At 28.6% G+C, this 27,166-nt stretch overlaps 1 protein-coding gene across 1 annotated transcript; it reads left to right on the forward strand.

Moving 5' to 3' along the window:
- Positions 1-1,301: 1,301 nt before the first annotated feature.
- LOC131841755 (opioid-binding protein/cell adhesion molecule-like) lies at positions 1,302-23,754 on the forward strand. Its single transcript, XM_059190079.1, has 10 exons — positions 1,302-1,532; positions 9,788-9,887; positions 12,605-12,812; positions 15,342-15,500; positions 18,076-18,204; positions 18,495-18,632; positions 19,444-19,593; positions 19,973-20,005; positions 20,081-20,143; positions 21,844-23,754. The coding sequence occupies exons 1-10, from the start codon at positions 1,429-1,431 to the stop codon at positions 21,948-21,950; spliced, it is 1,191 nt and encodes a 396-aa protein (XP_059046062.1). The 5' UTR covers positions 1,302-1,428; the 3' UTR covers positions 21,951-23,754.
- Positions 23,755-27,166: the final 3,412 nt, after the last annotated feature.

Genomic DNA, 27,166 nt, shown 5'->3' on the forward strand with positions numbered 1-27,166 from the left:
TAGCGCGGATTTAATAAACAGGAATTACAAGCAACTTTTGCCAAATTTAAAGTGAAATACCTTCTGTTTATTTAATATCTACGTTTCACGTCAACTTGTGGTTGGAATTTTGTCCAGGAAGTGGACCGTTCAGTATTCATTACTTATATCACTTACGGCCGCAAGGGCCCAACCGCAACTTACCTCACGAAACCCTTGAAAATTTACAACGAGTTAGAAATAGTAGGTTCTATATTCTATATACTCGTACATATGTACGTTCTTCAATTATCGTTTATTCAAAATTATCAGAAGAAATCATTATAGACACAAATAGAATTAATTTGAGATATGGCCTCTGAATTAAGTATATAATTTTATGAAAATTGTATTTACCTACAGTTTATAATTTTTCCCGTCTATTATACTAGTTGTTTCCTGTGACTTCATTTGCTTTTTTTATATACTTTAATATTGTTGTAGGACTATAATTTATCTTTGTATTAAATTTAAAGATTAGTTCTGTTGAATGAGTAGGTACCTACTGTAGTATATTTTAATTAGGTAACCATAACTATAAATATACTCCTATTTACTACTGAGCAGATGAATCCCGAATTGTCCTTGTATCGCCATGACGAATACTATAGGCCAATTAATTAATCTCGACACTGCTTAAATGGAATGATCGATACTTGATAAAGTAACACGCAGTTCGTAACAATTACTACAAAATGTCTACACTTTTTTGGAACAAAGATACATTTTTGTAATTTGCTTATATTTGTTGTAAAAAATGCAATGTAACCGACACTTGAGATTAAAAATGTTCACTTTTCAGCGCTTTTTATTTAGTCCCATGCCAATAAAGTCATTATAATAACCGTAATACTATAAAAGAAAATGTCAGAATCAGAAGGTTATAAGCTGGGGTTATTTTATGAATCGTACGTTTGCCTGTTTCATGTGAAAGAGATAGCAACAGTGAAAAGGGGTGGTGCTTTATGTGACCGTTGCAAGCAGCTTGCACTAGTTATCTGCGAGCCTTCGCCGGAGGCGGTCGTGTGTAGTACCCTAATCGGATGACGCGTATCAAACTTTTCACGAGATATCAGGAAATTGTTACACGTTTCCAAAGTTGACCACCTCCTTAATCACTTTTTTGCGTGTGTCAAATGCAATTCAAATATTATTTACCGTGTCTAATACAGAAATATTTTTACTTTTATGATAAATGAGTTATAATTTTTCATTTCAATATTATTTTTATATTAAAAAACTATGACTTCAATTAAGTGATATTATTAATTTCACAAAATTTATGACAATCAACTAAACATTTATTTAATTATAATATGTTGGCGCCCAACATGGGACCGTAAAATATATGAAAAAATTTACATTGTTCCATTTTTAAAGAATAATATTAAAACAGCCTATAATTTAAACATGTACTTTTATCAATCAAGCCTAATTAAAAGCGGAAAAACTTTGTTGGCGTTACTTGTTTTGGATTGGTTGTTTGCAGGCTCGACGGATGCTACAGCACGTAAGTAAATTACTTTTAATTACAATGTAACTATGGTACTCTTGTACTGTGAATTTTGGTATTAATTATGAGAGATGTCAGTTACACAAAGATTCGTTCTTGAGTTTAATTAAAATTATTTCGTCTAATTATAAAGACTTGTTTAAAATATTTATGACAACACAATGTTATTTAATATAAAAATAAAAAAAGCGTAAACTTAATCTCAAAAAGAGTTTTAATAATTAGAGCTAAATATCTACTTGTCCAGGGAAGTGGCCATCAGGCAGAAATATATCAATATTAAATATCAGCCGAGCAGTCAGATGTAGTAAATTTATTAGGTATACCAGTAAGAAGGTATACGAGAAATAAAAATTAATGCATAAAATCCAGAATTAATTTCAGTAGGTATATACAAATACAATTTTTTTTTCGTTTAGATAATAACACTGTGCGAACTACATTATAATAATTGTATTATTAAAGGGTTAAAATGACATTGAACAGAATGATGAATGCTCATCTCGGAAAAAGTATTATATTTATATTAATTTATATCTAACTATTAATAACTAATTATATCCCTGTATTCTAATTAGGTAACCTATACATTATTTTTTATTTACACAAATGTACACTTTTAAATCCTAAACTTGTAATATTACACTTTTATTAAGTTAGTAAGAACAATAGTTGTAGTAGTTACTAATTTTTCTTTGTTAATGTAGATGTAGGTAAATGAAAGTTAGGATAAACATCAAAATGACGAATTCAAAGAAATAATTACTATTCTATTTATAATATATGTATATTCATACTGCTAGATTGTTTAACATCTCCTATGCCAATAACTATTACATATCTTAAACAAATGTCATAATTATGAAAATAATGATAACTAATATTCGGTATAACGAACGTAGACGGTTTGAATAATTATTTCATACATTGTTAATTGGCCAGGCTGACATAATTTTTTTGTATGTAAATGCCTTAAGGCATTGAAGCTACTGTTATGTCTTTTATATCAGATGATACAATGGTTTTTATTATCTTTCTAATTATAATGCGAAAACGTTAAAACGAGAGCATGAAATTTTGCCGCCAATTTATGAATTGTCTGTTTATTATCGTAAAACTAATGAATTATTTCTTTTAGATAAAATTCTCGTATACAACGACAAAACTTAATATTACGGGCCAGATACCTTGGTATAGTGTTTTGTTTAAAGTTTTCCGTCTTGTGCATTGGTGTAACGGGCTTTATAATCCTAGACGTTTAGGACATCTTGTCGGGATGAAATTTAGTAATAACTTATGTATTCTTACCGTCTACTTATAAGCCTACAAAAAGACCAATTATACGAACATAATATCAACTCATATGACTTTCTGTTGACCTTCATTGTCTGGTACCGTGAGACACTGAAACATCTAAAACGAAGCCATAGGTAAATGTACTTGTGTGTCCTCTGTCTATACCCTACGTCATTATACATAAAAAATTGTACGTACTGTAAAAATTGAAAATGAATTTGCAAAACCACGCTAAAAACAAATAATATGCACATAATCACCAAAACTATGTTTATCGACAGTCAAAACCATATTAACATATGAATTGTAGTCGGACATTTTATCATGTGTTTATGATCATAGTTATTAAAAACATTTTTAACGCTACAATTTATACATATGACCCGTACATATATAATATCCTAACATAATTAAATATCCTACGGTTATGTACTTGTAATACTTGAAAATAAAATAAAAACATTCTATCATACGCATAGAATAATGACTTCAGGGTGTAATTATATTTTTTATTATATCGTTCTATACCTTTGATTGTTCTGACAGTCATTATACATGACTTGCTATAAGTATGTCTTGATAGAATTGTCCTTATACACATATATGAATTATAACGATCAAGAGAAACGTATATTTTGTAACTAAAATCGACAGATATTATATAATAATAATAATAATAATCTCAGGACAATTCACACAGTGCCATCTAGACCCAAGTTAAGCTAGCTGAAGTTTGTGTTATGGGTACTAGAGAACTGATATAAATACATAGATAATTTTTTTTTCGTAAAGACATACATATTATACATAGAAAACACCCAAATCGATACAAACAATCTTACTGAATACAAATGTATGTGCCGTGCGAGGAATCGAACCCGCGACCATCTGAGTAAAGCGGTGTGCTAGACCGCTATACAACCGAGGTCATCAATACCTAATAATTTATTTTATTTCTTTGAAATTTAGGAAATTTTGTACTAATTAAAAGTAAATCTTATTGTGCGCTAAATTCTCTATCTAAAGGATCAGCTAAAACACTTTGAATGGCACTTAACTTATATAATGAGTAAAAACAACAACAATTTATGATATTTGTTTTTCCAAAATAATTACATAGATTTTCTATGTAAATATTTTGTCATGAATTTTATCTGAATAATTTTATTTTATTGCTTTACAATCAATAATAGGTATATGTATGTACAATATGTATACGTATAGTATTTACATTATATTTTAAAATCATAATACTATCACTGTGCCGATATTAACACTGGTAATAATAATGATTTTAATATCATAATTTAACATAGTCATTACCATTTCACTCTTATTAAAACGTAACATTCGGTATTAGTTAGTATTTCAATATAGGTATATACAATTTTATAGTATTAGATTAAAATCTGGTATGCAGAGATTTGATTCCATTTTTAGACTGGATTATTTATAACATTCTAAAGGTAAAACAACATTCAACGGTCGTTAGGTCACTTGCTTAATCATCACGTGCGGCCGAGTGTAGCATGTCAAGAATATTGCTACTGAAGTAATTGCGCTGTAAAATCACAGTTTTCTAGTCACAACGAAATTATTATAAACATTAGTATATAATTAGTCACTAGTTTTGTTATAATACTATAATACTTTTTAATGTAAGTTTATTATTGATATTAGATCCTTTAAAACTTTTTGCCTATCTAGGATTACAGTTGTAAGATTATTTATTTAATTTATAATTATCGGGTAAAATATAACTATATATATATCTTTAATTGCTTAAATATAAACATGTTTTTCAATAGCCTGCATCAGAAATGTTTGATTATAGTGATTACACTCTCTTAAAATATTAGAAAGTTTTATAAATCTTATGAATATAAATCTACATATGTAGATTTAAGTAAGCGGTTTTTCCATAAAATCCTTAAATTTTTACTTTATAACAATTTGTTGTTTGATTTATTCTTATTTTTCGTCTCAGTATACCTGATCCATCTAAAGAAAAATATGAATTATATGAAGAATGTATTTTTAATGTATGTATAACTTTCAGTTTGTGCAAAATGCTTTTAAATAGCATTTGTTATACTTGGATTATCACTTTTGACGCGCAGTCAATTAGTGTGGGTAGGGACTGCCAGGGCGTGCTCCTAATTTGTCAGTGACAACGTCGGAAGTTCAACAAGCCTAGTTTTAACTACATCAGCGACGTTAAATATCCCTGACATTCATAAAACAATAAATCAAATTGCTCTGCCCTTGAAATAATTCGATACAATCGAATTATTTCAAGGACAGAACAATTTGATTTACGAAGTGTTGGTTCGACGACCTTAAATGTTTGAAGTATGTATATTTACTCTTATTCATGTAAGGTTTATAAAGTGGCCTAATTTGACTTCATATTTAACACGCGATCGTTCACAAATTTTAAGTTATTTGAACTCCTTATTCTATTCTGTATAATAAATCAATACAAATAAAAACTTAAGGACGTGATTATCTAATTTTATATACTTCATAACTTTGTCGTTGTTCGAATTTAATATAATATTTAATAAGTTAAAATTAATTTAAACGGAGTTTGGCTAATTTTAGATGAGAGTACATGCGATTAATTATTAACCAGATGATTTTTGTAATCAAATTTTTATTAGGAAATTCGTGTGGTATTTGTGAATTACCATTAACGTTTATGAATTTTTGAAAGTGTTTTGAATATTGTTCCAGAATTATTACTTTGTGATACTGTATAAAATTAAAAGAGTAAGTAGGCGAATTATATAATTCCAACCTATGTCAGTTTGACCTGAATTTCTTCGTATGCTTAGTTTCGTGAGTCGCGTGCCACGAAACTAATTTAATAAAAACACGGTTTATTAAAGGGTATTTTGGCATTAACGCCTCACCTCGACTCACACACTAACGTTCTTAAGTTAAGTACCTTATCGAATTACACTTGGAAAGAAACAATGTCATGCACATGGTTTTTATGAAATCAACAGAATATAATTATGTATTACGCAGGAATTTTGTCGTAATATATAATTACCGTGGAGGAAACAAGTGTCATAAATAATTTATGATTATCATCGCATTGTCATTAGTATTTTTGAAGGAACCAATTATCATAAATATTCATTAAAAATGAATGTACTTTCGATGTTAATGTTGAGTATTGATACTTCTGGAGAAGGTACTACAATAAATTCTAATATTATTTTGACTGGTAATGTAATGACGGATGAATAAAACAAATGTTGGGTACTTATTTCAAGTTTCCAAATTTATATGGCGATTAGGTTCAGCAGTAGCATTTTCGTGAGAATGTAACAAGTTTTCTATAAACGTTTCCTTTTCTACGTGACGCTCGAGTGAGTTAAAAATCTATGTTATTCGCAAATCTTTGAGTCGATGAAAGTTACTACAACTATATCAACATTGATACTAGGATTTAAATATGTATATGTTACAGTTTATTCTTATTCTTTGTCCATCTAAAACTTTACGATATTATGTTGGATATTATTATATATCAATGAATAATCATTCTGGGTTACTAATAATTCATATTTCTTTATGTCTTTCTTAACAACTAAAAACCAAGCCAATGGTGAGAGTATATTTGCCTAATCTTAGCTCGGGCAGACTTTGAGACATATGTGAATGTGTTTGGTGATATTTAATATATTCTGCATATGTATTACATTTTAAATCCGTACATACACAACGAACGATTTATCGAGTTAGACTATGTAAAAAGTAGCCTGTGCCAAGCAGCTTGCTTTGTTTCGGCTAAATAATGTATATCATAGTCCGCAAGTATGGTAATTACGGGCGTCACATTATTACGCAATGTCCGTGGTGGTCTTCATGGTTACCACTTACCATAGATTCGGCCATCAGCCTGTTTGCCAGTCCAATTATATAAAAAAGAAGACACAGGAAAAGTCGATTTAATTTGATTTATTTAAACAAAACTGCAGTTTCAGTTAATTAAACGTATCTACCTACTTTATGTGCGAGATAAATTTACTAATTAGTGGTTGAATTTAAATCCAGACTTTGGATTATCACACTGGAAGGATTAACCGAGTGTTTTGCTCTCATTAAATTTATCTCTTCATAATCCAAAGAGATTGTTTAATTTTCTACCAACTTCCAAAGAATACCTTTCTTGTTTTAATGGTATATTTGTTTATTGTTGAAAATTAAGTTACATTCTGCTGTAGATCTATTATGGGAACTTTACTACTACTTTATATATCTAATGCAGGCATTGGAATTGAACTGGATACGGTTGACCTCTTATAATGATAATTATGCTGAGTACCTACTCAGTATAGTTGATTATAAATAATTCATTTATAAATAGTTATCTTCTCGCTAGATACCTATCTAGTGAGTATATAATTATTTATAATGTCTGTAATAATATAATATATATACTGATACTCTATGTCTCCTGTGATGTATAGGTATATCTATTCCGATACTCGAAAATAAGATCATTTGATACTGACACTTTGCTTCTACCCTTTTTTTTACAAATCCGATCCGCTACTGAGATGTTTTACCCCACATAAGAAAGGGTAACAATTTACGAAATAGAAACATATTTTTCGAATTTCGTTTTTCGGATCTATTAATAACATACAAGTAAAATATATATTTTAATAGGTAAAATATATAATGAAATATAAAATGAATGTACTCCAATATTTTAATGATGAGCGCAAAGAATTATTTTTTGACGATATTACTGCAGTTTTTTTCATCTATGTATTTGTTATTTTTACTATATTTTCCATTACTTTAAAAAATATTACTTAATTCTTCATAACTTAAGAACAAAAATCACGGTGCTATTTTCTATTTTGTGCATTCTTAATTATATAAGAAAAAAAATAACTGTCAATAATATGGGTCTTATATTTATTTATTACTTTTGTACGTAATGAATTACGTGTTAATCTCGTTCAAACCAATATATAGGTATTGATAACAGACGTACCACAGAGAATTAAACCAACCTAAACGTTAACGGCTTATGCTTAGTAGTAGATTAAGCGATTGATAAAAAAATATGATTGTCACTGCTCTCTGTGATTGATGACAACACCTCAAATTATTAATATCAGGCCACGAATAAGCTTTTGAGGTCGAAATTTAAAATTTCTGCTATAGATTGAGGTTTCTGTATGTAATCGAGATATACTTTGTAAAAAGTCTGCGGCGGTACCTATGTCTTACCTGTGTCAGGCGCTAAGCAGCTTTGTAAGAAGTATTTCGGTTGAAAGAAGAAATGATAAAAGGTATGACATCTTAGTCCTCCGGAACGGCAAAGCATGAGTGGTAGTACTAGCGTTACATGATAACGTCATGACCGTAGTGTTGTTCATGTATCATGCATCGTATATACATAAGCGACAGTTACCACTTACCATGAAGAGAACTATCAGATTGTTTGTTATTCCAATTGTTTAATCTAAATATATATAACTCAAAGGTGACTGATATAGTGATCTATCAACGCACAGCCCAAACCACTGCACTGATCGGGCTGAAATTTGCCATGCAGGTAGATGTTATGACGTAGGCATCCGCTAAGAAAGAATTTTGATTAATTCTACCCCCAAGGGGATATAATAGGAGATGAAAGTTTGTAAGAAACTTTGTCACTATTAAACCGATCGAGCTGAGACTTTACATGCATAAAGCTACTATGACGTAGGCATCACCTAAGAAAGGATTTTGAAAAATCCACCCTTAAGGGGATAAATTAACGCGAGCGAAGCCGCGGGCAAAAGCTAGTAAATCTATAAATCCATTGGTTTCATTTCCTACTGTACTGCAATATAAACATATATATTATTAGTGTTTTCAACAAATGCCATGCATTGTATAAAAGTTACATTTGCCATAGATTTACTTTCTTTTATATTGGGTAAGCATTATTTTCATTTATTCATTAGTTGCGGTTAGAGACTTTAAAAATATTATTAACCAAGAAATAATTAGAAATTTCTAATAGTCTTGAAAGCTTAATTGTTAGTGCAATAGATAAGAACTTAGATCTGACAGAATCCTGGGTTGAAATAATCCGGTATAATAAATCATGAAACAAGGTTCTTTAATGAATTGATTAAATTTGTGCTTTCGTTCACAAACAAAAGGCAATTTCCCAGAAGATGAAAGTTTATGTACAATGTGGATGAAATAACTATATAATATGCTAATTTTTTGAAGTAGTTTACATTTGATGCTTTATAATATTTAAATTTACATTGAAATGTAATGTATATTTTAAATAAATGTATTGAATTACTATATATTATTTTAATAAATTTTACTATAATTAACTCCATCAGATCCTTTAGATAACTAAGGGATCTAAAATATTCTTTAATAAGTAGAATTTGTAGAAAAATAAAATCCATACAAGTAGGTATAGTTTAAGTATTCTTGGCAAATAGTAAAAGGACCTAGTAATATTATTTTTAAGTAGTCAGAGTACTGCCAAATATAATTATTCTGACTGATCTATTAATTGTACACAAATGGTACTTCTCTGATAAAAAACTACAGTTAAAGACTAGATGTTGAAGGCATATAAGGAATTACTGTTCATAATTATTAGATTCAGAATCAGTTCTTTTTTTTATTGATAGTTTATCAGGATATTTGTTATCAATCTCTTTCGCCTGTATCGGCGGTTTCCTTGCTACTGTAAGTAATAGCAAAAAAATATTTATGTTAGTGATTATGCTCCCACATTATGTTAATGCTAAGGGTTTTTGCTTTTAATCGAAAAATAAGAAGGATATTAATAAGATAATGACAATATAAAACATGCATTTTGAAGCCTCACGGTGATAACGTGATGGGTGGTGACTTTGTATATATCGAATAAAAATAATCAACATATTAAATTAAATTTTACACATTATTTAGATCTGAACCGGGCTTCAGTGGGCCAATTGCCAACGTCACGGCTCCACTCGGACGGGAGGCCATTCTTGGATGCACCGTACACAATCTATCAACATACAAGGTAATCATTACAATCATGTATGTATATTACAATAATTATTATAAAGTTATATAATTATTATAGTTGTGTCATATTTGTTACTAACAAATAGGACACAATAATAGATAGAATTTGTTTGTTTAATATTATTCTATTTTATTTAATTATTAAATATTTAATGGTCCGCCGACATGCTGACGAATTTTTGTTGCGAAATTTTCCGTATTGAGATAAATATTCCGTACACTAACCTGAATTCAAATTGAAGGTCAAGTTAAAAAATAAATATTGTCTACAGATTTCGGTTTGTTCTCCATAGAAGTAGTTACTGTACGGTAGATAAGAAGACTCTTTAACAATATAACATAGTCATGTTTTTGCAGATACTACTTTTTTATAAAATAAATTACCTTTTCATTGTGTCATATATTATGAAACTATTTAAATTATTTAGCTGATTGTAAGAAACAAAATGTTGGTTTGTAGATTAATACTGTAAAGTTACTATTTGTACGGAACGACAAAAATATATTTTTGTGCTGCGGTTTTCTACGTCTACGTTACTATTAAAATTACCTACATGCATGCCAGTAGTCGGATAATAAGTATTCTATACATTATTCATAACATAAAAATTATCATATATTTAGTAAATCAATATTAAATTCTATTCCGGTATTTTAGCGTAAATAAATATTATAAATAATATATAATTTATAAATTAGTAACTAGGTCAGACATCGAAAAATAAGAAGGATATTAATAAGATAGGTGTATAATATAAAACATGCATTGTTTTCCTTTGAAGCTTCACGGTGATAACGTGATGGGTGGTGACTTTGCATATATCGAATAAAAATAATTAACATATATTAAATTAAATTTTACACATTATTTATTTTTACTGATTTAACATAGGAGGTAACAAATCAGCTTTCAGGTGAAAACGAGTTTATCTCCTGTCGGTGTTTTAATAGCACAATAAATAGTTAGAAAAAGGTATGCTTATATAGATGGATTAAATGACACAATTATAATAGTTATTTGATTTTTTTTCAGTTCGTTTTTTTTTATAATGTAGACATATACACTGTTGGATTTTCAATGGTAGTTGTAGGATCTGATTGTCAATACTACACAGTACTCCCCTATTTTATTTCTACACATAACAGTAAACTGATCATAACTTATGCGTACTTCATTTAAGTAGATTGTTTGAACGCAAAATAGCTTTCTGCGAATTTTCACACAAATTTTAATATTATTTCAGGAAATTATAATGAATTTTCCAGGCCCCTTTATGATGGATAAGGATGTACTTACTTAAGCTGCTTGTTTCATTTATCTGCAATTAAACCAGATTTGGATTGACTAATTTTTAATTGTTTTTTTGTTGAAATGTGTTAATAGTATGCACTGTTGAAAATTAACTTTTCATTATTATTCTAGTCAGTAGTAGTATTTTTTGATTAAGTAGAATGTTACATACATTCTGCTTAATAAAAGTCAGACTTAGCTATTCTGCTATATCCTTATGTCTTTTTACAAAATACTTTCCTCATTCCAGTTTCATTATTTGTGTGTAAAGATGTAATAAATAAACATATAAACATACTTTTACATTCGTAATGAGAAAGCTATCTTATCTGTGGTAATAGTGAGGATTCAAAGATTTTACGATTTGATCTCGGTATAGATACCGAGGTAAGAAATTTATAAATAATTTAAGCGAGCTGTAATCTTCTTAATAAAACTAAAATTCTCTTCCTGTTTGTTAAAGTTGCTCTGTGAATTTCCAAGATCGCTAGCAACCGACTCTTAAACAACATGTTGAGCGGAGCAAAGTGTATAATCTAAGTAGTTCGAACGTATACAAAGTTGTAGTTTAAGAGTTAGGGAGTTGGCAATGTTGCATTTAAGTCAGATGGTATGCACATATAGGGACAGGTTTTTAAGTAGGTACTAAGTTTAAAAGGTCATAAAGTATTCTTGATCGTTAATTGCATGGGAACTAGAGACACCACAGTTATTAAATTAATTTTAAGTTAAATTTTGATTAAAGTGTAGCTGGTTTATTATAGACCATTAATATACTTAAGGGTGATCATAAATCTTATTAATATAGTTAATTTTAAAAGTACGTAAAATATTATTTTGAATATATGTAAGTGATTCAGTTTTTTTTTTATTTTCTAATATCATACAAATATGTTAGAGTAAGGAAAGTTTGATATGACCTTCTATGTTTTAAAATAAACAGCTTGATATTTGGGAATAGATACTGACGTAAACTACTGCATTGCAGAATTTTTCTGTCATAGCAATAAGTACTGTGTTTTGTTTAGGTTTGAAAGGTAAGGCAATATATAATACATTGGTTTTTAATTATCTTTAGTTGACAAATATGTTTGGATGTATTTAATTTTGAAACAGTGATGAAATATGTCTATATAATACAGTTCAATAATGTTTAAAGCAATACAGATAATGTTTTTGCAAATTACATAATATTAAGTCTGTGTAAATATATTTATGTAGAAAGAAGAAAATAGAAATGTAAAGTAGCAGTTTTACAATGCAAATTCTAAAAAACTATACGCAATGAACATTGTAAAGATGTTGTACTATTTAATAGAAACATTGAATAATAATAAAATATTTTAATTAAAATAATTAATTAAATTTTAATTTCTTGTGTTTGTCCATTAAAGTTATAACAATTAAATTATTTGTTTTAGGTTGCGTGGTTGCGTGTGGACACTCAAACCATTCTAACAATACACACACATGTAATATCGAGGAGTCGTAGAGTTGGTGTTACTCACAGTGACCATAGGGTTTGGTTTTTGCACATAAGAGAACTGAGAGAGACGGATAGAGGGTGGTATATGTGTCAGATTAACACAGATCCAATGAAGAGTCAACTTGGATACTTGGATGTGGTCGGTAAGTTATGAGTGCAAAGTAATATAAAAGTTAACATTTTTAATACTATATGTAAACGAATACCATACTACGCTATAACCAACTTATTTTATTAAATACTCACTCTGTATAATATTTAAAATGTAAGTACTAAGCATTATATGTATTGTATTTGCGATCATTTGCACTTTTAACGGGGTGTTACCCGTTAACAGGCATTTTGTAATATAAATATTAGAATTATAATGCATCCGACAAACTAAATTACAGACTAAGGTATTAGGAACGTTAACACATTGGAAATCGAGTTCAACTTAATGCACCGTAGTGGCCTAAGGGTTAATAGGTGGTAAATATGTCTTATAAAAACTACTAAATTTCATTGTACGTAGTCAAAACTATCTTGAAACTGTGTAATTAGATCTAAAATTATTTTATTCCTGTTCTGACGATAGTATTACATTTTTATAATTAGTGTATTTTAAAAAGTTCATGTATTTTTCACCTAAATGCTCATTTATTTAGGGTTGAATATCTAAATGGAGTACTTACCACTGTCAGCCTTAGCATAGAGTGGTCGCTTTGCACACAAGAGCATATTGATCGCTATATCAATAAAAAGGAATTTTCAAACATTTGACTGGTACTTTGAAGGTATCATAAACTATCCGGCCCGCGTATTTGGTCGTAAATTTTATATAGATTGAACTGGCAGTTTCGGTGTCGGAACATAATCTGCTAGTCACCTTTAAGGTTGTGGTAATAGAAATAGTGATGAATAACTTTTCAGACTTCTTAAGCCAGTCGAATGTTTTCGATTCCAATTGATTGCTAACAAATAATTACAATAATTGTCATCGACAGCTGTCTAATCCCACTATTACTATTCACATGCTCTTCTTTACTATATTTTACAAATAGTATACAAAATTACAAAAAATATTATGTTAAATCTTAGGAACTGTTCTAACGACATGTGAAACACGTACACGTTATATTACAGACTTTATATTACTTAGATTTCGTGATGAATCAGTGAGTGAGTGGTATTTTGCTTTTATATTTGGTGTAGAAGACTCCCCGTTATAGAAAGCCCACCCGTCCTATCCCGTGGGGGTCGTAAAAGGGGACTACAGGAATAAAAAGTCGGGGTTTCCGGCGTAACCGCGGTATTATTTCGCATGATCTTCAAACTACCTACTACGCTTGCTGAGGTTCTAACGATAATATGACAACTAATGGTCAATAGCTTTATATACCATAAATGATATGATAGTTATTATACTTATAATGAAAAATTAAACATACTATTCAAAGAGCGAGGACTAACCGTAAATTTTAAGTATTATTTTAGAATTAATTAAAGTTATTATTATTATGTTTATTATGTTCATTAATTCTTCTCTATGCGCAAGTGTAAATCAGATTCAGATTTTATAATTTCAATTGATATTTATCTGATACATGATAATTTGCAATATATTGATTAAACTGTAGTCTATGTATGAAGGGTATTTATTTAGCTCTTTAAAACACACGCCAGCAAGCTAAATAAGTTAAAATAATAATTTACTGCACAAAGTTTTGAAATGAACATGGTATGGATGTTTTTGAAGTTTACGGCGTGCGTGTGTTGCTAACTTTGTACCTGCTTTCTTCACATAGATTCGTAAATATTTTCTTAGTATTTCTAGTACAACACAAGTAATCGTTCTGGTAGCGTTGATAATGATGTACAGTCTAGTTTGTTGCAAGTTTAACTAGGCATATAATTACACTGTAACACACTAGTTACCATTGAACATTGAAAGTAGAATGAGTATTTCAAATAAGTATATTTACGTAATCTATTTGTTTAAATAATTTTATTGTCAGAATATTGTATAATAGGATACAAAAAAGCGTTCTTCATGTAAGGATCATTCTCATAAAGTATTCAAATAATTAGTATCATAATATAATTATATGTATAGTTATTATTCATTAGTTATTACTTATTTTTTATCTATATTATTTTATCTAGTGTTATTGATAACTAACAGAATTTTTTGCCACCATAATCAAAATTCACTTATTATTAGCTCACTGCTGGATATGAGTCTCATAACGTACACAGAACGGTGACAGTACATCGTCGCATAATGAATAAATATTGATTATTTTTTTATATAATAATGAATATCATTGTTTGGATAAAATCTCGACTTGACTTTTCAATCAATATTCGCGTATCAGTATTTACTGAAATTTGATAAATGATTGAAAATTTTAAGGTAAACCTTTACAGGATTTCAAGGTGTGTGGGACGTAGAGTTCTTAGCTCGCAAGTTTTAATCATTAAGCATGAAATCGATCATGATATTTATGCATGAATGTTTCTTTCACAAGAAATCTTTATACATATGCTTCACTATAACATGTGGACCATCTTCGGAATATAATTTCGAATAAAATTAATTTTATTATTATTGTATTTATGTTACATATTTTTTGGTTTTAATATTACTGAACTTAATTGCACCAATATTAAGTTTAAGTTCATATTCACAGTACCTCCTGATATCCTCGATCGAGGAACGAGTACTGATGAGACGGTACGTGAAGGAGAATCCGTCAGTCTTACATGTGCTGCTGTGGGGTCTCCTCCGCCACAGATAGCTTGGCGTAGGGAACACTCCAAGCCTATAACTGTGTCAGACGGGATACAAGGTAAGCCTCTTATTTTAAACTATTTCTATTTCTATTTCTATAGATTTATTTAACTTGTCCTTTTTTATTTGTATAAATGTTAATACATTTTCAATTTTATAAGCGTAATATAATAAGATGAGCCAAATTATAAATAGTAAAATATTACGCAGGGTCGTTTTGTCTGACAACTGATTTAAATACTTAAATATTTATTTTTGTTTATATAATAATATGAAACGCCCGGCCATCGCAAATGAAAGCGATGCTAAACCATTAGACCACTGAGGTTGTCAATACAGAATGTATATACTTATAAAATTTTATAACCCTATATAGGTAAACACATATAAATATTCGATTTTAATTAGAAGAAATTAGATGAATTTAATAAGGTTTCGTTAGACTTCGTGAATTTTAATTAGAAAACAATAGCAAAATGCGATCAAAGATAGAAAATATGCGGTGGTGTTTCGGAAATTAGCATTTCCCTTAATTACCTAGTGTTTATAGGGCTATAAATATATCTTTTTCGAATACAAGATCAAGTTTATGTTCGTTGGACAAAATAAAAACAGTTAAAATTATAATTCATTTCATAAGATTAATTCCAAGAAAAGAAATGTACTATAATGATTTTTTTTTAAGACGGCTCGGTGGTCTAGTGGTTTAGCATATCGCCTTACTTACTACGCCAATGGTCGCGGGTTCGATTCCTTGTATGGCACAAACATTTGTATTCATTTACATCGCCATATATTTGTATTTCCATTATTTCAGAATAATAAAGTTTATGTTTAGTGTATAAATAAATTTCGCCATATGAAATTATTAACACCCACATACACGTAGGATTTGGATAGATATTATCAAATCTAGATAGCTATTTTTAAATAATTATAATATTGAATTAGTGATAATTTTAGACCTGTCGCCTGTCGTAAGACATCACGTTATTATGTGCCGGTCGCTATGCCTCCACCCTTTTATCCTTCAACAAACGAAATTCAGCTTACAAATCTACCTTCTAGGCGGCTGAAATAGATGAGAATAAGGTTGCCTTTTCAAAACTTAACCTCGGCAGATCGAAATATGTACTCATATATTACGGTCATTGTTTACCATCAGACGAGCCGTATACTAGATTGCCACCACTGTGGTATAAAAATAAGAAAAAATATGCTAATAGATTATTGCTTTTCTTTCTTTTGTTGGATAAAAGCTAGAATAGGAGTAAATAGTGATGAATATAAATTTCTTTGTTTATTAATTATTTGTTAAACTCAGATTGCTCTGTGTGGTGTCTGATTATAGTAAATTATATTTTGTTTATCAATAGAACATTCATTTTGTTTAGCGCTGATATTGATGGCTACCACCATGTTATATATACCATTTTATATGTAACCTACCAAGCCATTAATAGGCACCATCAAACGTTCCTTATCATCCTTATTAACGACAGATAATCTGTCTGCATTCAATCCAATACTGTATCTGTGTAGGCAGGTCACATCAATCCTGTTAGGTATATTGAATATGCTATTTGATTTATTCATATCACTTATCATGAAATATCTCTCTATACGAATTGGGTTAAGTTGACATTATGAAAATAATTCCAGGTAGGTTTCTAAGAACTATATTCAACTTTTCTAGAAAGAAAATAATTATTTTGAAATTGATTTCAGTATTATTTAATTGCATTTACAAAATTTCACGATAAATGATGTATTTGCTTTCGAAACGCCTGCGTGTACTTGAAACTGAATTAATAAATGTAAATAATAAACAAGCGGAAATAAAATAGCAACCGCAATATGTTGAAACCTTTGTTTACGTACATGCGTATTGTTATTTTAAATTATTCTATTACAAAATTTTAATATATGTATTTAACTTCAGCCTATATATTTTTTAGCTTGATTTATGTTTCTGTTAAAGATGCAATAGAAATGTCTAACGAGCTGACGTGCTACCTGATAAATGGAAACTTTATTTTAATTGTATAGGATTATGTTAAAAAAAAAATCAACCGCAAAACTTTATCTGTTGTATAGTTATAAAAAACTGGAGTGTCTTTTCATTACAATACTTTTTATATATTACGTTATAAATTTAAACCTTATATATATACAAAGTTTGAGTTTATTTAACATTTAACAAACAACTATTTAGATTGTAGAGTTGTGTTTCGGTTTTCAATAAATATCAAAGCGATACATGTATAAATAAATACATTATAGTATAAATATGTATTATTAATTGTACGTAGGACTGATAATTAATTTAGAGATATTTGTATTATAGTGAATAAATTAATATAGCGAATTTGTTATTATATAGACTAGCTACTCGCCCCGGCTTCGCACGGGTTTACATGTATTATATATGTATATAAACCGTCCTCTTGAATCACTATCTATTAAAAAAAATCGCTTCTAAATAAATTCTGTAGTTTTAAAGATTTAAACATACATAGAGACGGACAGACAGCGACAGCTTTGTTTTATACTATGTAATGAAGATAGATTTAGCCATAATGTAGATTTTTGCTGTGGTTGCGTCGTTATTAAATAAGTAAAAATATTTTCAGTGACATCGTTGGAGGGTCCGGTTTTAAATATAAGTCGAGTGAATAGGCAGCATGCAGGCGCATATTTGTGTATTGCTTCAAATGGAGTGCCGCCAACAGTAAGCAAGAGAATAATACTCACAGTTCAGTGTAAGTTTATTCTTATCTCTATCTTTTGTATTGTGGTATCAGAAAATAGTAAATTCGAGATATAATAAATTTTAAAATACTGTATTTATTGCACTGTAGAAATACAATAAGGTGACATTTTTAGACGCATCAATCTACAAAACATTGTTTATATTATGTTCTTTATAAACAAGAACAGGAACAGGTATAGCCGAGAACTTCATTGAGTGGAGTATAAAATATACGTAACCATTCAGTAATTATTAGTGTTTAATAAAGTTAATTTTAGGTATAAATTTATATTTTAACAGTTCCACCTGTGATTACTATAAGAAACCAATTGGTTGGTGCCGCGCTGGGAACAGATTTAGTTTTAGAATGTGAAACAGAAGCATATCCGAAACCAGTGAGTTATTGGAGTAGAGAAAACGGGGAAATCGTTCCTGTTGGTAAGTGAAAATAGAAAATATCCTGTGTTATCTATATAACTAAGATGTATGTATAGTAGTAGTTGATAACATTGTAAACAAAAAGGTTATCTTGTATTGAAGCTCGAAAAGCCTTATGATCTTTAAAAAGTAAAAAATAATTAACATCCACTTAATTCCCCTTTCATTAATTCCTTATTTTTAGAAATATATTTTAAACATAACATAAGTTTCTATCCAGATCAATTGTATTAGTGGATAGGTAAGCAATACCACAAGTATTGTTATTTTTGTGGTAGGAAGACCTCCTTGTTAACAAGCTTTTAGACAATTCTTTAAAAGAAATTGGCATGATTCGGAGGCAATATTATTATACAATATATATTATTTTATATTTCGTAATTCGAGATATAGGTAAACCAAAACCTATTTTCATAACCTTTGGTGTAGTTTAGTCTGTACAGGAAAAAAATAAGTTTACAAATATGCATATCCTCCTTAATAAATTAGTATAGCTCGAGTATTAGAATTCGTAAATTGTGTTTAAGTAAAACAGCCATTTAGTTGCTGAAATGGGCAGTTAAAATCGTGAGAGGCGTATACTATATCCATGTTGTAATTAGGGCCTTACGGTAAATAATGTGTTTTTCTTATTATACGTTTTTTTATATTTCTACAAATGTGTTTGTTTCTTTATTGTAAACAATAAGTTATATGTATATAGACATTTATGTCTTAAAACAAAATGGATTCACAGTAGCAGACGATTTTATGTTTAGAATAGTTTTGAAAATAGACTGAATATTATACTCATGTATTGTTTTTTTGACAGGAGGTGGTTTAGAGCCACAAAAGATAGACGGATCATACCGTTCAGTGTTGCGTTTGGCAATCAGAAGGATCACTACTTCGGATTACGGCGCATACAAATGTGTCTCTAAAAATTCGTTGGGAGACACGGAGGGTACCATTAAATTATATCGTAAGTTAATACATTATATTTCTTTATAACAAAATTACTATTATAAACTAAAATAAGAAAATACCTCTTTTATAATGTCATTTAATATGCAAAAATAAAAATATTGAGAGTTTAATTATATGCTAATAATACGGTTAAAAAAGAGATGTTGACTAATAAATACGACAAAATCTGATGCAAAGTAAATTAAATCGGTTTACTATAAAATAAATGTACTGTACTCTATAGTTAATATTGTTTACTAGTAATTAGTCTCGAACTTTGTCTATTGTCTTGTTGGTTAAAGTTTGTACTTGGTATAGGAGTTTGTTTTAATTTGCTTTAATATAATGATAACTTATAGTTGTATCGTTATAAATATTGTTTTTTAACTACGCAGCAATGCCTTCTCCGGCTGTGGAAAATAAAAACGGTAAGTTATTATATGATGTCCTGTTTACTCATAAAGATATATTTGAAATAATTAAAATTAATATATTTTTAGCAGTTGTACAGAGGATGAACATAATGGCTGACAAATCATCTGAAAGCACTCCATTTGGTACGCAGGGTATGTTTTATAATATCTTAAATACTATGAGATTTACTGGTGTTTAATTTAGATTTCGAAAACTTTAAACTTTTGTTATTCTTGTACATGAAAACAGACATACAAGAAAGTTCAATATTATAAAAATACAAATTGACAAAAAAGAAAAAGAATAATATTAAATTAAGATATATAATTATACGATTCACAAAAACATGCTACTCTGTTACTGAATATTAGAATGTTATGTGAGTGGAGTTTCATGTACGAGTTCGATATACGCGTATACCTACTGTTTGATAATTTGTATAAACAAACCCATTAACTTCTTAAAAAACTGTAATTATCTATATTATTATTGTCTAGAGGTATACTTTAAAGTTATTTAGTATTTCAAACAATGGGTATACGAATATGCGATTCATATTTTATATTATTATATGTATTGTAGCATGGAATATATACTTAATTACTCTTTACACTATAACTTTTAAAAATATAATACCGTCATCTGTATTAACAGCTAAAAAAATAAACCCTCTAGATATTCAAAATAAATAATATTCGTTGAGTATTTAAACAATACATTTCAGCTATGTAGAACTATTCCTATAATTGCAGCGAATTGTAAAGAATATTTATTCTACAGATTGTTAATATAATGAGACACTTATGATACGTCTTATAACAATACTAAGTACGTATATAAAGTCACCGCTACTATTATGATAGTTATATGGAAAACAGTAGAACGCCAAATGCTCCGATTATAATTGACCTCTTTCACCCTTCGACATTCATCAATCTATTCAACAAGATTGTTAGTTACGGGTTACTTTTGACTTGGGTGTTTTTCATTCTGTTCGTTTGCGCCCCTCATGTGCGGACATCACCATTTCTTATCTACTCATTCTCTCTCGCTTAATTATATTTCATTCTTTATTTTTTCCCTAAATAATACTAGTATAACATTGTAATCAATTTTCGCCCTTATCTACATTATTTCTTAATCTATATTTTTATTTTTACTTTCTTATTATTTTAAACTGATTTCATTATTAACTTATATTGTGTTAAATATTCCTTTTATAATGTATAGAAAACTCTCATAATTTGGGAAAAAATAACTCGTGCATATAGTCTTCAACCACAGAGATAGTAGCATACATATGAAAAGTGTTTCGTAGGTATACTAAGTATTCTACCATTTGGTAGAATACTTAGTAAATATATGTACATATTTATGTAAATATATGTACATATTTAATTATATTTGTATTTAATATATCACAATTTCTTAAATAATAAAAATCTAACATGTACAGTAAACATTTAAGCACCTATTTTAGAATGTTCTATATTGCGGTCATAAGATCAATAAGTTACGCCTGAAGTTTATGGGAAAATGCTTTCTCTTGAAAAGTTCTTATAGTTGACCGAATAACTGATAAGTTGATTTTTTATAAATGGTACCCATATTTATATTATACATAGAATATATTACATCAGCATATATTTTTATATAAATATGATAATTATTTAAAAATAAAAGTATTCACTAAAACATGTTTGATAATAATAAAGTTAAATTTATAAGAAATGTCTTCCAGTCAACTATAAATAGAGATACTTTACTCGAGATAATTAATATTAAATAATAAAAAACAAGAGTTTTGCCTTGGTTATTTTTATATGTAGGCTAATTATAAAAATGTTTTTAGATTTCAGGCTACAAGATTACAATGGAGCCGTTACGAGGGATCAGCTCTGTTACGGTTTTTTATTCTCATTAGTCATATTAATCAAGATAACAACATCATCAATTTAGGGCTGTTCTCTTTGAATAACTTATAAAGTAAATTAATTTTACCTTCCCGTACAACCGCCTAGATGAAAATATTGCTTTGATGTTCATCTCTCTGAAACAAATGATAAATGCCGCTTTTCAGTTGTTTATTGTGTTATAACTTTCCAATCAACGTCAGTACTAAGCAATTTCCAAATTATTAATTATATAGTAATGATTGTAGGAAGCGTTGGAATATTTGAGTCACATATCGTGACAGATTAAATAATATATTTTACCGATAACAATGTCGTTCCTATAAACCATGGCCAAATATCGAGTTCCTTTCTACTTCTTACATAATACTATTTGATTACTAAAATATTACTCATAGAATAAAATTAAAATAATTTATTCATTCATATTTAAACGAATTGTTTTCAGTTGAACATAGAAAATAGACTTAAAATAAACTATAATGTAATAAACAATAGAATTAGTGAGAAATTAAAATTGTCACATAATTTTGAATAACAAACGCTTTGAACTGTACGTATATTGATATTACAAAAGGAATTTTGAATATTGGACTTCATTTATTTTGATGTCAGATGTTAAGTAATCACTGCTAAACTTATCCAATTATTTATAAACATATGTTTTACTACCATTCAATATAATGTGATTGACACATTATTTAAATTATTATTAATAGCATTTCTTTTTCGTCTTGTACACATTAGCTTACCACCGTCGTTCCTACTTGAAGGTATTGTCTAAGTTTCAGAGCCCTTTCTCTTATTCTGTTGTTTGAAATTTGCCTCAATGTGGTTATGATACAGTTAACAATTATACGCAAAAATTAATTATCTTACATCAATTATTTATACAAGGAAAGTCAAAATCAAGTATATGTATGTAACAAAAAAGGAATGTTAGATATTCAAAGTCTGTTTTTGTTTCGAATTTTCTTAATGTGAGAGTTATTCGTATATAGGTAGTCCAACGCTTCCAAATTATATATATTATGTAAGTGTACGTTTAAACAAAATATTGAACATTTAAAATTTGACCAAAAATACAAAATTAAACAAGATTTGTTAATTTTGACATTGTGGTATCAGTTTTGTAGGTGAAAGTACTTTCAAAGTTAGATCTCAGAAGTTTTGCTTGCTTACCTTTATGCGTCTGCGTACCCAGTTGATAAATATTAATAAGAACAGAAAGTTATGTTGTGGTTGACAGATAATGAATTAATTAGAGTAGCTTATGGTAGATTTATATCCGTATGTAAATACATTCTTTTTTAGGCTATTTCTTTTAGGTACCGTATAGTTTTACAATCGACTGAAATTGGAAAAATTTAGAAATACCAAATACTTAGTTTAATTTCTAATGTACTAGAACACTAGTAATAAATATACCACATTTTATATAATATTTCAAATGTTTATAAATACTTATTTTGTAGATTTTATTTTATTGAAACATGTGTTAATACAACAATATGTCTTTATATAACAATTTACAGATATCTGAAATCGCATATATGTATATTATTACAAGGACAATTAGGTACATGTATTCAGTAACACATATTATTAGGGATTACATGATAGAGTACTAATTAATAATTTATAAAAAAATTGATTAGAGTAGTTAATAAAAATCTATATACATTACAAATTAAGAAAGGAATTAAAAAAATTATAGGTTTGTACTGAGATTAGGCAATTATTAGCAAAAATATACAATTAATTTCGAGTATAAAAACAATATTTATGTAATATAATTTATAACCCAAATTGGAGGTTTGTAATTTTACCTAAAGCGACATATCTACTTTATATCATTCCAGATTCCAGATTAAGAAAAAAATTGTAGATACCTATAATTATACGACTAAGTTAGAATATTGGAAGTATTAATAAATATAGACTGAGTTGAATGAATATTAGGCTTGTAAATATTATAATGCTGTGTAATGTGTAACTAAATTATTTTGTGCTCCTAAAAAATGTGAGATATGATTAAACCTGTTCGAGGCAGTCAATTACCAAGCGCATGACGAGTGAATAACACGATTATAAGCTTATATCGCTTTTGTATTTATTAAATTATTTCGTTTAGCAAAACAAATATCTATAGGTATGTTAAAACAAAAAAACGAAACGACGGGGCAAAACGGCACGGAATAACGTTCACACGTAAACGGCCATCCAGGGTAATTAAAATTTATATTTGTTTCCTCCCTTTTCTAATAAATTTAGGACATTTTTTCTTATGTAAATAACAAGTAGATCATTTTGATATTTTGCATGTTCAACAGTATCGTAGCATAAATGAAGTTCATTATTTATTAGCGAAGGGGATGGTATACCCAATTGTGACATGTTTCTATTGGTCTGGTAAAACTAATTCAACTTCGTCTGCCAGAATTCTTAATCAAAACAACGAGTCTTGACATTCGTTTGTAGAACTTAAATAACTTTACTTCGACAGAAAGAAAAATACAATATCTAAGTACGCGAATGTCTTAGTGTCAAATATTCAGTTGTACATGCGGACCACAATGGCTTGTAACAATTAAATTGATATAATTTGACATGGCGTTTTTATTAACTTGAATACCTATCCATATAGTTTAGTACAGTTTTGTGTTATAATTTATTTATTAAAACTAAAGCACAAATACACAAATAAGCACGTGGCGGACTCAAGACCTGGAGGTATAATCATAGTATGTATTTTTATACTTTAGATATACAAAAATAATAACAAACTATAGGATTAATGAAAAGTATTTAAAAATTTATATAATGTTTCGATAAACACATATATATATATGTAGTGTTTCGATATTAGATCTCCCTTGGGAAAAGTTGTTTAATTGTATTGATAACGAGTAACAGGAATCTCGAGATTAGTGTTTTGGTTCTAGAGCTTTTGTAAAAAAAAGCAGTATTTTTTTATTTAACAATCCAGTATTTACCTAGTTCAGTAAAGTTTTTATTACAGTTTTATTACTAAAAACAAGTATATCTATTTATAGTTCAAGCAAGTTCTTCTAAACTAAATAAATAGACAACTACAACAACTAGTATTTGTAACATTTAGTTAAACTTAACTTAGTCTTGATGTTATTTCTCTATAGGTAGTTAAAAAACTTTATTTCACCAATTTATGCAACTTACTTTTTTGTCCTACAAAACTCCTGTTGTAGTTTGTGTGTAGGCACGTAGTTAGCTTTTACTCGTAGTTACGAACTATGTTATTAAATAAAACTAAAATGCGATGTTCCGTATTTACAATATTTGTATTAAAAATAAAACAATTAAAAAGCATTTATCATTTTATGTTTGTTAAGACTTGTTTTTAATAAATACTTTTAAGCCTTTTTTTGATATTTCATGCTATTTTAAAACTACATATAACGATTATACTAAAGATTACAAATGTTTGTCCTATGCGAGGAATCGAACAAACGACCATCGGAATTAAGGCGGTGTGCTAAACTGCTAGACCACTAAAGCGTCAAAACTATCATAAATCAAATAATAATATTACAAAACTAAGTACTATTTTGGCGATGTTATCATCGTAAAGTATCTAGTGCGGCAAAGGAACCTTTATATTGAGTAAACTCATCGCACTGATACGATAAGTTCGACCCAAAAGCTGTTTAGGTATGTAATATATATATATATTTAATACTATTAAAACTTAACTAATTACTTTACTCGATTCAAGGATTAGGTATATATTATTCGGTGAAGAAAATTACATTCTCTAATCTACTCGGCAATCACTGTAAAAAATTTAAGTTAATTTTTTTGTATTCTGAGTAAAAAGAATTAAGAGATGGTAAATACTCGGAGATTAATTATTTTAATTACTTCCAAAACCTGCGGTTTTCAAATTAGATAAGAATTACCATAGGAATAAGTAAATAGGTGTTGTAGTGAAGTACTACGAGTGCTTAAATATTAGTTTAATATTCAGGTAATCAGGTAGAGACGATGGTTGTAATTAGCCGTCGAAGTTTCACATTTCAAAGGAGAGATCAAGACAATCACAATTACTTAGACATCGCGAACAGAGAACAATCGACATAGTGGAAAGGTAAGGTAATACGTACGTTAATTACTAATTACGTGATAATACTATCTATATATCACCGTAGAAGGCGTCCCTATATACATTTAATATGTTATGTACATAATGTACTGTTGGAAATTATTGGCAGAGGAGATACATATATAGAAACAGATTATCAATTCTATTGAAGTTTAATTGCTACAAAATCGCTAAAATTAATTTAGTTTTTTAGTTTCAGTTCAGTAAAGTATGCATAAAAATTATCGCCGATTGAATGATGAAAATTGAGTCTAAATTCCAAAACCAAATTCTTCAGATGATGGTCATCTAAATAATTTGGATGAAGATGCATATTTTTAGAGAAGTGTAGATATTAGAGCATAGAATTAAGATTGTATGTACACAGTATTTCATTTGACATATTTAGTAAATAATATTCCAGTAAATTAGTAGTATAATATCAATGTATAATCAATGAGAGTAGCTAAACCATTTCTATTAACAGAATAATGAGAATTCGGTTTCATTATTATTATTATCTGTTTCTCTATTTATTTTTATTTCTCTAATTATATTAAAGACGAATGCGCCTTAGTGTAAAAGAACTAGAATTCTATGCATACAATAGGTGTCGTCTACAAATCTAGTTAAAATATATATTTGTGTCTGAGACATTGGATAGGCAGGCAGTCTGGTATTAAATTTTAGGTTTACGGAGTTATTATAATATAAACCATACAAATATCAAATGCCTCAAAGCCTGTCGATCTCTATTAATATATATAACTCTATAAGTATATTGTGTAATTAGTTAGTAGGTATTAATATTAATTCAATACCAGTATCTCGTTAGGTAATATTGGCATTTCGTGTTAGTTGAAGCTTATGGAGACAAGATTTACGGCCAATTTAACAACGTCATGCAGACAAAGTCGCGGGCATCGACAGCGTATGTAGAAATAACTGTTTAAGTTAAAAGTTACAACCAAACCGAAAGTCCAAAGTGATAGTATTCATGAGAGTAATCAACTTTCCCAAAGAATAAAATTGGAAAGGGATATTAATTTTTGAAACCTTCATAAAAACTGTTAGGGTCACGTGATTAATTACGTATGAAAAATTAAACAAATATTTTTACATTTCCACTTTGTTTCTTGGTG

Source organism: Achroia grisella, unplaced genomic scaffold (genome assembly GCF_030625045.1).
Source record: "Achroia grisella isolate CSIRO2021 unplaced genomic scaffold, CSIRO_AGI_Agris_v1 utg1920, whole genome shotgun sequence".
Taxonomy (NCBI): Eukaryota; Metazoa; Arthropoda; class Insecta; order Lepidoptera; family Pyralidae; genus Achroia; species Achroia grisella.

Excerpts from the sequence above, each read along its gene's own strand:
- LOC131841755 (XM_059190079.1), top strand. The coding sequence starts at position 1,429 with ATGTACTTTTATCAATCAAGCCTAATTAAAAGCGGAAAAACTTTGTTG. Across the intron at positions 12,813-15,341 it reads TGGATACTTGGATGTGGTCG|TACCTCCTGATATCCTCGAT; the intron begins GTAAGTTATGAG and ends TCATATTCACAG. Across the intron at positions 20,144-21,843 it reads CACTCCATTTGGTACGCAGG|ATTTCAGGCTACAAGATTAC; the intron begins GTATGTTTTATA and ends AAATGTTTTTAG.